This window comes from Leucoraja erinacea, chromosome 7, assembly GCF_028641065.1.
Source record: "Leucoraja erinacea ecotype New England chromosome 7, Leri_hhj_1, whole genome shotgun sequence".
Lineage (NCBI taxonomy): Eukaryota > Metazoa > Chordata > Chondrichthyes > Rajiformes > Rajidae > Leucoraja > Leucoraja erinaceus.
In genome coordinates this window covers 16,046,205-16,061,182 of record NC_073383.1, presented here as the reverse complement: position 1 = coordinate 16,061,182, position 14,978 = coordinate 16,046,205, and the positions used below count along the sequence as shown (strand labels likewise).

Sequence of the window (14,978 nt, the reverse complement as noted above, 5' to 3'; positions counted from 1 at the left end):
GATGCACTTTAACTTGCTACACACATATCAGTATGAAAAGAGAGATAGATACTTGACAGTGTATGTCCCCAAGCAATCTTTCAGTCCATTTACCAGCAGATCAGCAGAAGAATATAGAGCCCATTGAAGACCTGGTTTTACATTTGTAATTATTTTTCCTCAGCTCTTGGCTGGTCTGCGATTCAGCGTACACAAGCTGCAAGAGGCCGAGGCAGTTGTTAACTTTGACCTGCAAATTAAAAGGTAGGCCGCGGCCTTTGCCGAAATTAGTGAATAAAAAAAAAGCTTACTCTGGTGTTCTGTGTACTTGCACTTCACATTGTTGCAGTATCTGAAAGCATTGCAGCCCAAATAATTGTTTCAATGCGTTGATGATATTGCCTGGTCGGAGAAGAGTCTCTGCTCGTCCTGCTCACCCAGCTGGAGGTTATTTTAATCCAGACAATAAACAAAGTGCTGGAAGGAATCATCAGGTCAGGCATTACAGTATCTGTGGAGGAATGGACAGGTGACATTTTGGGTAGGGTCTTTTAGACGGATGAAGGAAGGTGAAGAAAGATAGGAAATTAGTTCACAAGCCTAGCAAATGATAGCGTGGATAAAGGTGGGGGGGGGGGGGGGGGGGGGGGAGGGAGGAGATTTGGGGGGGGGGGGGAGGAGTTAGCAGCTGGGTGGAGTAGATGAAGAACAATAGAGGTGAAAAGATAATCCTGGTGTTCTTTGGCAAGAGGTAATCCTGGTGTTCTTTGGGAAGAATATCAGCCTTGTATTGGTCACCAACATGAAGGAACAGTTACCAGGTAATGTGGAATGGTACACAATGTTAAAAGTATTATAAAATAAATGTGTGCACTAGACAATGGTGGATGGAGTGTGATGTGGGAAAGTGCAAAGACAGGCATTTTGGATGCGAGGAAGATAGTTCAGAATATTTCAATAATGGCGAACAACTCTGGGTTATCCTCCTACACGTGGTGAAGATGTTCTGCTTCCCTTGGACAAAGACCTATTGGGCCATGTTTGGGGTTTGTTACTGGGTTGGATTGCACTGATTGCTTCCTCTGCTTCATGTTCACTCACCTGGCTAAACTTGCCTGCCAGAACAAATCTTGCGTGGCTCTCAAAGCTGTGGGTCAGAAGCGAGCAATGGGACGCGGTGCTGGCTCGAAGGGCCGAATGGCCTACTCCTGCACCTATTGTCTATTGACACGTGCAGCAGATATGAAGGCCCTGTCCACTCTTGGCCTTCTCCTGTTAGTCAGCTGATGATCAGAGACTTTTATGAACAAGTTTTACAAATATAAATTTATTTTACAGTTCCAACAAGCATGATGGGAAGAGTCAAATAGTATCCTACACAGTTGACATTACTGTCCTGGCTCAAGTTGATATCAGAGGGTATGTATTAACATTTTAAACACTAATATAAAGGACTTTGGATGGTATTGTGATTTCAAGTCATTCCCAAAGTTGAAGAATGATGAATGGCGTAAATCATTCATATAGAGTGCAGTAATTTTTGCAAGAGGTGATTGTGCAATAAGAATGTAAAGCACTTGGGTGTGAATAAACTGTGCAACAGTTTGTTTTTTATTTTTTCCTGACTAAAATCCCTGGATTTAAAATACAAAGTACTGGAGTGTCTGGGTGGGTCAGCCAACATCTGTGGAGGGAAAGGATAGGTGATATTCAGGGTCGGCACTCTTCAGATTGAAGAAGTGTCCTGACCCGAAACATTGTCTATCCATACCTTTTATGGGTTCTGCCTGACTGCCTTTTGTGTTTTTCTCATGATCTCAACATCTAAAGTTCTGTATTGGCACAATGAAACATAGAAAATATATGCAGGAGTTGGCCATTCGGTCCTTTAATCCAGCACCGCCATTCAATATGATCATGGCTGATCATCCAAAATCAGTACCCCGTTCCGGCTTTTTTCCCCATATCCCTTGAATCCCTTAGCCCTAAGAGCTAAATCTAAATTATAGCTGATTCAATACTGAAAATTAAAGGTGGGGGGGGGTCTGAAGTTGTGTTTTCCTATATTATTATTCAAATTTACACCCAAGGCCATGCAATGCTCAGGTTATATTTAAAGGTTGATGGTGTGTTGCTCATTGGAAGATGCATCGGTTGTCCGTCATGATCTTTCAACTGCACACACTAAATTGATAAGAACAAATTAATTTTAGTAATAGGATATTGACCCAAAATACAGTCCAAGAGATAGCATGGAAACCAACCCTTTGGTCCACCCAGTCTATCTTGAATATCAAACACTCATTTTACACAAACCCTACCCTGGCCTATTTTATTCTCCCTACCTTCTCATCAACTTCCCCCAGATTCCACCACTTACCGACATGCAGTGCAATATGCAGTGGTTAATGCACCTATGGCCCACAAATTCTTGGAATGAGAAGGGAAACCAGAACTTCTGGAGGATACCCATGTGGTCACAGGAGAACGTGCAAACTCACGGACAGCACAAAACACCCACCCTCCTACCATGCTCAGATCTTACATTGTCGACTCCAATGTTTGATTTACAGATGCTGCTAATCTGCTGGGTATCCTTGAAACTTCTGGTTTATTTTGGATTTCAGTCTGATTTATTGTTAGTTTTTTTTAAGTGAGTTAACAATTACTGCACACAGGTGAGATCAAATATTACAGTGCATTCTGAAAGTATTCAGACCCCTTCACGTTTTCCACAATTTGTTGCATTACAGCCTTACTTTAAAATGGATTAAAAAAAAAAATTTTTAATCATCAATCTACGCACAATACCCCAGAATGAGGAAACAAAAACAGATGTTTAGAAATGTTTGCAAAGTAATTAAAAATAAATAACTGAAATATCACATTTATATACGTATTCAGACCCTTTGCTATGACACTCAAAATTGACCTTAGGTTCATCCTGTTTCCTTTCATTATCCTTGAGATGTTTCTACAACTTGATTGGAGTCCACCAGTGGTAAATTAAATTGATTGGACATGATTTGGAAAGGCACACATCTGTCTATATAAGGTCCCACAGTTGACAGTGCATATCATAGCAAAGACCAAGCGATGAAGACAAAGTAATTGTGCGTAGATCTCCGAGACAGGATTGTGTCGAGACACAGATCTGGGGAAGGGTATAAAACAATTTCTGCAGCATTGCAGGTCCCGAAGAGCACAGTGGCCTCTGTCATTCTTAAATGGAAGAATGGAACCACCAGGACCCTTCATAGAGCTGGCCGCCCGGCCAAACTGAGCAATCACAGGAGAAGGGCCTTGATCAGGGAGGTGATCAAGAATCCGATGGTCACTCTGACAGAGCTCCAGAATTCCACTGTGGAGATGGGAGAACCTTCCAGAAGGACAACGATATCTTCAGAACTCCACCAATCAGGCCTTTATGGTAGAGTGGCCACTCCGCAGTAAGGCCACTCCTGAGTAAAAGGCACATGACAGCCTGCTTGGAGTTTTCCAAAAGGTCTGATGAAACCAAGATTGAACTCTTTGGCCTGAATGCCAAGCGTCACGTCTGGAGGAAACCAGGCACCACTCATCACCTAGCCAATACCATACCTACGGTGAAGCATGGTGGTGGTGGGGATGTTTTTCAGCGGCAGGAACTGGGAGATTATTCAGGATTGAGGGAAAGATCGAAGCAAAGTACAGGGAGATCCTTGATGAAAACCTGCTTCAGAGCGTTCTGGACCTCAGACTGGGGCAGAGGTTCACCTTCCAACAGGACAATGACCCGAAGCACACAGCCAAGACAACGCAGGAGTGGTTTTGTATCAAATCTGTGAATGTTCTTGAGTGGCCCAGCCAGAGCCCGGACTTGAACCAGATTGAACATATCTGGAGGGATCTGAAAATAGCTGTGCATCGATGCTCCCCATCCAACCTGACAAAGCTTGAGAGGATCGGCAGAGATGAATTTGAGAAATAACCCAAATACAGGTGTGCCAAGCTTGTAGTGTCATATCCAAGAAGACTTGAGGCTGTAATCGCTGCCAAAGGTGCCTCAACAAAGTACTGAGTAAAGGGTCTGAATACTTATGTAAATGCGATATTTCAGTTATTTCTTTTTAATTACTTTGCAAACATTTCTAAACACCTACTTTTTTATTATATGGGGTATTGTGTAGATTGATGATAAAAAAAATGAATTCATCCATTTTAAAATAAGGCTGTAACGCAACAATATGTGGAAAAAGTGAAGGGGTCTGAATACTTTCTGAATGCACTGTAAGTGCATGAAAGATGATTTATTTCATCCTTGCCCCTAAGCAGAATCTTCACACTTCCGTGATTAGCAATTGACTTGGTTATTTCTGGCAAGTTGTACACAGCATTACTAATCCTTCTCCTGTCTTCATAAGGAACTGCTCTAAGAGCAGGGTAGACAAAAATGCTGGAGAAACTCAGTGGGTGCGGCAGCATCTCGGGAGCGAAGGAACTGCTCTAAGAGCAGTTGTGAAGTGGGGGAGGGGTTGGTATAGGATTGTGCTGTTAAAATTGCTGTTAAAATGCTGTTAAAAGTTTGAACATAATTGGGCTAGGGCAATTCTATGCACATTTTTGAATTTCTTTTAGCATCTTTGCCAAATTATAAAAGCAGTGCAGCATTCAACAATGGCAAGTTTTTTTTTTCAAACCCACTGTCTTTAAAATAAAAATATTTTAATTACATGGAAGAAAACCAGGTTCTATTTGTCTAGTTTCTTCTAAAACCGCTCAATTTAAAGAGGGCAATATTCAATTGGAAATGTGTGACTTCCTATGAGCTCCGCATGTCTTGACATTCACGATAATCTTAGTTTCCCACATTTAGTCGCTCAAGCAGCAGTGGCTCTGTTGCTAATCTCTGCCACCTCTCCAATAGCTGCTCGCTGCATGTAACAAAGTCACCCAATACACGCAATGAGAGAATACTTTATCTACTTTCCCTTCTGCTGTAAAGGAGGCTGAGTGGGTTGGACAGGCTAGATTCACAGACTACAGGGATATTGGTATTTTTAGAGAGCTTAGTTTGGGGAAGAAATGGGTTAGGGGTCACAGCTTAAGGATAAACTATATTGAATCCTTTGAAATGGAAATCTCAGGCAGAACTTTTTTTCACACAGAGACTGGTGAATCTCTGGAACTCTCCGCCACCGAGGGTAGTTGAGGCCAGTTCATTTGGCTATATTTAAGAGGGAGTTAGATGTGGCTAAAGGGACAGGGGTATGGTGAGAAGGCAGGTACAGGTTACTGAGTTGGATGATCAGCCTGATCATATTTTTTAATGGCGGTGCAGGCTCGAAGGGCCGAATGGCCTACTCCTGCACCTAATTTCTATGTTTCTATGTTTCTATGGGCATGGGCACTTTGCACAGGCATTCACAGACTACAGGGATATTGGTATTTTTAGAGAGCTTAGTTTGGGGGGAAATGGGTTAGTGGAGAGTGGTGTTCCTATGAGAATAAACTATATAGAGACCTGCGAGATGGAAAATCTCACTGCAGATCAATTTTGAGTATTTCATTACTATTGGCATCATTCTAGAGAGCTCTCTAGAATCTAGAGTCTAAAGAGAACAGAAATTTGGCTGAGAAAGGGACTCCAAGAAGTACATCAAACTGCTCCACTCTAATATGCAGCAGTCCAACTTCAGTATGATTGTTGCAGACAGTGCTATGTTCTTTCCTGGATTGATTGCTTTTTTTTTTAATTTTTCGTATTAAATTCTTCTTGGTTATTGGCAAAGCTGGATTTATTTCCAGCTAATAACTCTCAAGGGAAGATGGTGTTGTACAGCTTTCTAGGAGTGTTGAATCTGTGGAATTCATTGCCACAGAGGGCTGTGGAGTCCAAGTCAATTGATATTTTTAAGGCAGAGAGACCCTCAGAACGATTAGTACAGGTGTCAGGGGGTCCATTAGTCATGCAAAGATGGTCTGATGAATGGTGGAGTAGACTTGATGGGCCGAATGATTTGTACTTATGAGAATGATTTGGGTAAACCTCACCGTGGAAAATCCTCCTCCAATTTAAATTGGGTATGACATTGCTGCCTTGACTTGAGTTTTTATTTAATATGCAATTCGATATTGGGTATCATTGAGGACAAAAAATGTGCAAAATGGAAGTATTTACCATTTCTATGAATATGTGAAAGAAGTATTGTTCTCCGAGTTAAACTTCAGTGGTTGCTATATCATGAGTGGTTGCAATTCAGGCTCTCTCCTGACTTTGATCTCCCTAACTGAAAGGCAGTTTTTGTAAGCAGACTTCTCCTTCTTGCGTTTGCGGCAGCAGAAGTCTGTATCAGGATGATGCCATCCGGTTCGACACCGTGGGTGCCAGAGAATGGTCCTCCAATTAATTTTTAAAATGCTCTTTTCAATGTTGAGTACTGAAACCTTCTTTGGATTAATTGCTTTGTAAAAAATAATGTTTTCGTATTAAATTTATTCTTGAATGCTGGTTATTGGCAAAGCCAGGATTTATTTCCAGCTAATAACTCTCAAGGGAAGATGGTGTTGTACAGCTTTCTAGGAGTGGTGAATCTGTGGAATTCATTGCCACAGAGGGCTGTGGAGGCCAAGTCAATTGATATTTTTAAGGCAGAGAGATAGATTCTTGATTAGTACAGGTGTCAGGGGGTATGGGAAGAAGGCAGGAGAATGAGGTTAAGAGGGAAAGATGGATCAGCCATGATTGAATGGTGGAGTAGACTTGATGGGCCGAATGGCCTAATTGTGTTGCTATCATTATGAATTTATGAGGGAAAGCTATGGGTAAACCTCACCGTGGAAAATTGTTTTTAGAAAATAAATAAAACAATTTAAATTGTGGAAAAGTAAATTATCAGAATAACAGGTTTTGAAAGTTAAAACATCTTTAATATTCCTTTATTTAACATAATAAAAGATCAAAAGACTAGGAATGAATCTATAACTTTAAATCCTAAGCAAGGTAAACAAAATCACCTTATAAGATGTAAAATTCGGTTCCAGTCTCCAAGCTATTTGCATTGTTCCAATGAACTGCGATTAGCTGGGAAGGTGATGGGTATAAACAAGACCAAAGACAAAGAACAGGTCTGTTTTATTGGAAACACCGACTCCAGGAGAAGGCAGCAGTAATGAATATGAAATATAAATTACCAACTGCGAATCTTTCCATCCTGTGAAAAAAAATGTGAATATTAATTCAATTAACTAAAGCTTGACTTGGAGGGACAACCCTGATGAATGAATTTGGAGAAACGGAAGCAACACCCAACATTTGGAAGACTGAATTTGTTAAGAACGTGTACCCTTTACATGCCTTGGAGTTTATCAGAATCAGAATGCTGATGTAGACTCCGTGATAATAGCATTACAGAAGTGCAGATAATTTCAACATATCATGTGAATAGTGTGTTGAGAAGAGAAAAATGACGACAGAAGTTTGTGGATATAAACAAAAACCTAAAGTGTAGGATGTAATGAAGAGCTAAACGGTGCGGTCACAAGAAGTCCTGTTTGACAATTTGTTACAGGGGGTATACTTTGTAACAGCTGCTAATATGAGAATGTTAATTGAAAATCTGTCTTTTAAAGTTACGGAACAATGGACCAAGTGCCTTTAGCAAAGCCATATTGGATCTGCAATGGCCCTACAAGTTTAAGGAGAATTTCTTGTTGTATGTAATGGAGCTCAAGTCTGAGGGTCCTATGATGTGTACTCCAGGCACAATTATCAACCCACTGAATTTAAAAGTAAGTATTGCATTTATCAGTTCCAGTAGGTGCTGCATTTTACTTTGTGTTGTTTCTTTTGCACTAACATGACCTAATTGCATTGACGAAATACCATGGCTTGAACTCTTACAGTCTTTATGGTAATGGTGCTGCCATAATAATAGTAGGTAGGGATTGATCATAGTCTGCATTGTGTCTCCCAGCACAAAGGAGGAACATTGGTATCTTGTGAATACCTTGAAGGTTCCAGAGACATTGATGTTGTTGCTTCCTTAGGGAACAGTTCAGTTTCAAGTAATCTTTGGGAATGAAAGGGGCATACATTTGAAAACCTCTCTCATGTATAGTGTTTTTTTGCAGTTGCACATTTAAATGAATGATGAGTATTCAGTCACATTCTTGCTAACGTTTGTGGGTGATGCAAAGACTTTGAGGCGTTAGGAAGTGAGCTGATCATTAGAGTATCTCCCACAGCCAAAAAAAAAAAGTGAACAACCTCAAAATTATGATCATAAGGTGACGGTGCTATCATACAAATACTGTGCCCTTTGCTCTTGCATCTAATGCTGGGCTTCACCATGGTTGGGTATGGTGATCTACATGAATTCCCCTCTCGTATCAACAGACTAAATGTCTACTGCCAATTTCTCTGGATTTGGTTGGGCAAGAGATCGTTGATCTGATCAGTTTGATTGTGAGAGCCTGACTCTTGAGGTTTTAGTGATGTTTAATATGCCCGTATAAGCATCTTCATTAGGGTTTGCATTATCTCGGGCATGCATGGTATCGTTTTTTGTATAACTTTTTACTCTGGACTGAATAACTTTTTTGGTAATAGTTTGATTATTACCAGAATGAGCCAACTTTGCACATGATCAGAATACAATATGCTGTAGTTCCATTTTTCAAAACACTGGCATATTAAAGGACAATATTGAAACTGAGGAGCATGTCCACTTTAGATGGTGAATTTTCATTATGAATAGAAATGCAGAAATAATGTAGCAACAAAAATGTTTTTGACATTTTATTATTCATTTTGTTGCAGACTGCAGAATCGAAGACAAACCAATCATTATCAGCAACTACAGTTCCAGAAACTCGACACCACAGAAAACGCAGAAGTACAAATGATTTAGAAGGAATTCAAGTTCTGGTGTGTATTCAGTGGAACCAATGTCAATTCTGAAGTTTATTACCACTGGTGTTCAAAACCTGCTTTCACAAATCTTTTCAAATAGAAATACCAGTTTGTTTAAGAATATACTGAGAGGCAAGTTGAATCAGGGAATTGGAAGAAACTTAATTTTAAACCATATACTTATTCTAATTATATTCCATATCCAATGTTCTAATCCTCTACTGTTAAAGTGATGAGAAAATGAGCATGAAATATCAAAATTTCCTTTATCTTTCAAAGCTGTTTACTTTCACCAGATTTTGATTATACTTATACCAGAAACCCTGCATTAAGTGATTGAGACTAGGCTATGATTGTCCGCAAGCTTTCAAGTCCTGAGGGCAGTGCAGCACAGTATGAGCCCCATATCGGTGCACCCTTTCCTGAAGCATCACTGTTGAGTGACTATGAATGGAAACTTCAAAATGCTGGGGTAACTCAGCGGGTCAGGCTGCATCTCTGGAGGACAGGGAAATGTCATGTTTCAGGTTGGAACTTTTTCAGACTTATTATGGGGGGGTGGGAAGAAAGCTGGAACAGAGGTAGGGGTAGGACAAAACCTGACATGTGATAGGTGGATACATGTGAGGGAGGGGGTTGATTGGCAGATGGGTGGACAAGGACTAGAGATGAAAGGATACAAAGGGTGTGAGACAAAGAGAGGAGTGAAATGTGAAGCCAGCGGAAAGGATATTAGGTGGAAGGGGACAACCAGTATCTGCAGTTCCTTGTGTCTCCCTGCATGGAAATTTGTCAGATTAACCTGATAAATCAGGATTAAAATGTTTATTTTAAATTCCACAGTGGATGGTGAAGATGTAAATCTGTATTGAAGTTTCTAAGTTTCCTTGGTATTTATGGCATTTATATTATGGCATTATTATTCATATTATGGCATTTCCCATTTTTACTAAGGTAAAATTTATTCTTTAATTCATAAATAGCACTCTAATGTCAGAAAAATAAATATGCTTCAAGTGTCCAAAGCTTCCACAATGTACATTTTTTAAATAGAACTAATTGAAGGGAATATGTGTCAATGGATTCAAATATGTTAATTCCTACAGGAATGTGGTATCGTAGAATGTATGAAGATAACCTGCCAGATTGGTAAACTGGAAAGAGGCAAGAGTGTTGTTCTGCACATCAGGTCACGATTGTGGGCTGAAACATTCATGCAGGTGAGTAACAAGTATGCTCACTTCTTCCTTAACCTTTTTGCTTTATTTGTTACCTGTTGTATTCTGTAACTATTCTGTGCAGTTGTTGTTCCTGGGGGTGTTTTATGAGATAACCAGTAACTTGAAAATGGATATGCAAGTTATTGGGTCTAATGGAAACTGTCATGGAGAAGACAGTTTGGAAATTGAATATAAAACATCAAAGTAAATAACCTTTCCATTTCTTTTTAATGTTACCAGAAAGAGAATCAGTCATATTCCTTGAATGCTTCTGCAACGTACAATGTTATAGAAATGCCATATAAAAATCTCTCTACTGAACTTCCTTCTGGATTTATTATGGTGAGTGCTTATTTTAGCTCCATTAATACACTTCAAATTATAGTTTTAAATTGTTGTATAACCAGCAGTTTGTTTTTAATCGTAGGTCACCACCTTAGTGACTTGGGACAAACCTACACCTCCTCACCAGGTGCCATTCTGGGTCATTATATTGGCACTCCTAGCTGGCCTTCTGCTTTTAGGTCTCCTGGTGTTTGTAATGTATAAGGTAAGTACTGTGTTACTTTGTCTAGTTTGAATAAATCTCTGCTAAATGGTACAGAGAGGTCACTAGATAGTAGGCCCATGGTGACATTATCTTAAACTAATGAGAGGTGTTTTGTAACACAAATATGCTCCACAAAAGGACGTCTGCTCTGCAATTCAGAATCGATTGAAGGGCCTGTCCCACTTACGCGACCTTTACAGGCGACTGCTGGCATCTGTCATAGGTTGCCGTAATTTTTAACGTTCAAAATTCAGCGGCGACCAGAAGGACGCTACGTTTTTTTGGAGACCTCTCACGACCATAGGAGACCTCTCATACAGCCTGTCTGGTCGTGAGAGGTTTCCTATGGTCGTCAAAGGTCTCCAAAGAGTCATAGCGTCTTTCTGGTCGTCGCTGAATTTTCAACATGTTGAAAATTTCAGCGACCTATGACGGGTGCCGGCAGTCACCTGTAAAGGTCGCGTAAGTGGGACAGGCCCTTTATACAACTGTAAATATAAATGTCAGGACAGATTTAATCCTGACGAAGTTGGAAACAGCATGTGAAGTTTTATGGATCACATTTTCTTTTATCATGTCCGTGACAGTTATCTAATAGAGAAAAACAAGTTTATAGCTGTGTTTTATTGTTCCCCTGCCATAACTATCTATGATACTCATGGTACTGATTGGTGAATTAATATGATGTGGATTAATGTTACAGGTTTAATTTGTAAACTGAGATTAAAGGGGAATTCAATTTGCCCATGCAAATTATTTAAACTTGTTATAGTAATTCAACCCAATACATTAAATCCACTGAGAACAAGGAACCGATGGTTATAAAATTATAGGCAGCCAGAAAATATTGAAATTAGTGCTACAAATGCATGAGTGGATATTAAATGAATGACAAATTAAATTTATTGAGTTGGCAAATCACTGATCTTTGAAAAGATATTGTTTATTAATTTATAAACCTAAGTTTAATTAATAACCTGAGCATAAAAGGTGCTGTATATCTGTTAAGATAAGCACAGTATAAGACGTGCACAAAGCAACATTGTTATGTTTGCAATCTCGGGACTGATAATCCTCTGGAAAGATGGGGTTTAAGCTTTGGATTTTATTGCTGGGTGCCAGCTGTTGCTGGTAAGTCTGAATAAATCGGTGTAAATCAAAACTGAGCAGGAATTTGTCATGATTATTTAAAATCATCAGTTGAGCATTGATGTTGGGACTTCTATGCAGACTCTGAGAGAATATTGTGTTTTTACAACTTCACAAGTTATAGGAGTAGAATTAGGCCTTTCAGCCCACCGAGAATGCCATTCAATCATGGCTGATCTCTGCCTCCTAATCGCATTTTCCTGCCTGCTCCCCATAACCCTTGACACCCGTTCCAATCAAGAATTTGTCTATCTCTGCCTTAAAAAAAACTTGGCCTCCACAGCCCTCTGTGGCAAAGAGTTCCACAGATTAACTACCCTCTGACGAAAGAAGTTCCTCCTCACCTCCTTTCTAAAAGAGCGCCATTTAATTTTGAGCCTATGACCTCTGGTCCATTGGAAACATCCTAGAGGGATACTGGAGTAATTCTAAATCAAGTGTTTTGCAGGTAGAATCATGAGGCTTCCATGAGGGTGGGCTAACAGTGGGAGAGCGTTTTAGTAAGATGTGGACATTGCACAAATGGGTTCTTTGTAGATAACATTACAAACAGAATGCCCAAATTTAGTCTATTCCAAATAATAAAACATTCTTGCATTTACTAAGTAAAGTGTTGTAACGCAGAGATGCTAACAGCTTTATTGACCTTCCCCCCCAACTCTCTGGAATAGGAGCAGCTTGTGCTACCAACCTTAGGGGTGGAGAAATGACAGATGGAGCAAGTGTGAGGTGTTTCACTTTGGGAGGTTGAATGTCAAGGGGAAAGCATGCAGTAAATGGCAAGACCCTTAACAAAATCGATGTACAGAGAGATCTTGGGGTCCAAGTCCGTAGCTCTCTGAAAGTGGCGACACAAATAGATAAAGTGGTAAAGAAGGCATATGGCATGCTAGCCTTCATGGGTCAGGACATGAAGAGGCATGTTGCAATTTTATAGGACTTTAGTTTAACTGTATTTGGAGGATTGTGTGCAATTCTGGTCACCCCAAAGGATGTGGAACCTTTGGACAGGGTGTAGAATAGGTCTACAAGAATGCTGCCTTGGATTAGAGAGTATTAGCTTTGAAGAGAGGACAAACTTGGATTGTTTTCTCCAGGGCATCTGAGGCTGAGTGCAAAGCCGATAATTTATAAAATTATGGCTGGAATAGACGGAATAGAACCTTTTTCCGTACAAAGATTAGAGAGCATAGCTTTAAGGCAAGAGGGGCGAAATTTAAAGTGGTGGGAGAAATTTTTTTTAAACAGAGTGGTGGGTGCCTAGAATGCACTGGGCAGGTAGAAGAGATTCATTTAAACTGGCATCATGTTAGCCACGGATATTATGGACCCAAATGACCTATTCCTATGATGTACTATTATTCTATGTGTAATATTATTCATTAGTGATGTTCTAGCTTACTAAAACCTTCGGAAATACTTAAACAAAAGCTTAGAATGTTTTCAGTGAATTCATGCATTCTTACTAAGTAGAGGTGAAAATCTTTCATCCTGCATTACCTTCCAGTATTTCCAGCGGAACGGGAAAATCGATGCAGAGTCCCAGACCTGAAACAGTAACTATTTCTCCCTCTGTAGATAGTGCCTGGTATCCTGGCCGTTTCTAGCATTCTCTGATTTTTCTTTCGGATTTACAGCAACTGCAGGTTTTTAGGTTTTCATTTGCACTAAAAGTGGGTTTGTTCAAGGGACGCTCCCTGACTTGCGTCAGGGTTACATGCTGTGGGCCCTTGCGTAACTCAGACGTTACGCAAGTCAGAAACGGAAGTGCTACTACTGCACCTGCGTAAATTTACAATCCAAGGTGGAGACTCAGTGGACTTAAAAAATTGCTTACGCATGTGCAAGTTCACATTTGTCACCTATTATGCAAGTCAATGAGTGCCTGTACTTTAAATTGGAAGGCTGACCATGTCTGAATTTGTTTATTTTTATAGCTTGGTTTTTTCAAACGTGTTCGTCCACCACGTGAAGATTCCATTGAACGGCAACAACTTCAGCCCCAGGAGGTGAACGGAGATGGGGCTGTTGAAACTTAAGCAGGGTCTGATGTTAAAGAAACAACACTAAAGCCTGAACTTGAAGTGAACAACCTAACTAACGTGGTATGAAATGAACTGCCAAAAATGCAGTCTGCACTAGCATCTTTATTTGTATTGACGTGGTTGTAGGTACAATTATTGAGCAAGAGCAATATAAATTGAGCTTTGCTGGTTCCTACTGATGTGGTTCATGTATTTCACTGCACTGATTAGCACTTCAAAAAATCTGTAAAAGGCTGCAGGTTTAAATGGTGAAATTCTTGCCGGCAGTCACTGATACATTGACAGCAACCAGTATTGTTAAGTTTAACTTTTGCAGTGCAATATCACGATATGTTAGTAGATCCTCACTGAAAAGCAAATTATTAAGTCATTTAAGAATAAGACCTCTTAAATGTATTAATTGCTTACATTTGTGATTTAATGTTTTCTTTTTCATAATATTACATGACTGTTGCCAATATACTTGGAGAAATGTTTTTACAATGAGAATGTATAATAAAAAGAAAAGTTTTGGAATGTGAATGATTGCCCATATTGGGTGAATAGAGAGAGTAAGGTGTCCTGTAGCTATGTCGCATTTCATTTTGGTTAACGGTGGAAATGATTGAGCAAATGTACAATGCACTACAGTGAACTATTTTGATACTATTTACTACGGACTGTTCTGATCAGAAACCTTTCTATTTCTTGGTTGCACTCTATAGCATAACATAACCCAGATGATCACACACTTGTGTTACTGCATTGAAAACCTAAATGCAATTCACTGACCCATCAGATTATCACCCAATATTGTGTTCATCCTTTTATTACTATTTGTGCAGACTGACCTAATCTGAGCTGGCAACCCAGTTGTACTGCATTTAAAAAAAAATAAAGTTGCTCTCATTTGTAGAAAAAGCTGTTCGATTACAAATAATAAACTATGCATTTAATACGATGACAATGCCCAAATATTCAGAATTCTTTTTGATCAGAAAATCAGGCAGTCTATTTCCTTGTAGGTTTTAATTTTTTTTTAAAGGGAAATTAGTATTTTGGCACGTATCTTTTAAGATTTACATTTGTTCTTTGGCTTGTATTTTTATGGGGTGATTGTATTTCATGGCTTTTTAAAGGGAATAAATGGGTTATGAATGTCA

At 39.6% G+C, this 14,978-nt stretch overlaps 2 protein-coding genes across 2 annotated transcripts in view; both read left to right on the top strand.

Moving 5' to 3' along the window:
• The window catches only part of LOC129698675 (integrin alpha-V-like), an 82,505-nt gene extending 80,510 nt beyond the window's left edge, over positions 1-1,995 (top strand). Inside the window, exons 22-23 of the mRNA XM_055637833.1 lie at positions 164-243; positions 1,318-1,995. Coding sequence (XP_055493808.1) covers positions 164-243; positions 1,318-1,417 — 180 coding nt within the window. The 3' untranslated portion in view covers positions 1,418-1,995. The remainder of the gene's footprint in view (positions 1-163; positions 244-1,317) is intronic.
• A 5,575-nt stretch (positions 1,996-7,570) lies between these two features.
• LOC129698676 (integrin alpha-V-like) lies at positions 7,571-14,978 on the top strand. The gene is made up of 6 exons (XM_055637834.1): positions 7,571-7,749; positions 8,780-8,887; positions 9,979-10,092; positions 10,333-10,434; positions 10,520-10,642; positions 13,729-14,978. Exons 1-6 carry the CDS (start codon positions 7,681-7,683, stop codon positions 13,828-13,830), a joined length of 618 nt encoding a protein of 205 aa, XP_055493809.1. The 5' UTR covers positions 7,571-7,680; the 3' UTR covers positions 13,831-14,978.

What these genes read in the sequence shown, in the direction of transcription:
- LOC129698676 (XM_055637834.1), top strand. Translation starts at nt 7,681, where the DNA reads ATGGAGCTCAAGTCTGAGGGTCCTATGATGTGTACTCCAGGCACAATT. An exon ending in TCAACCCACTGAATTTAAAA is followed by an intron (nt 7,750 to 8,779) that starts GTAAGTATTGCA and finishes ATTTTGTTGCAG; the next exon opens with ACTGCAGAATCGAAGACAAA. An exon ending in TTCCTTCTGGATTTATTATG is followed by an intron (nt 10,435 to 10,519) that starts GTGAGTGCTTAT and finishes TTTTAATCGTAG; the next exon opens with GTCACCACCTTAGTGACTTG.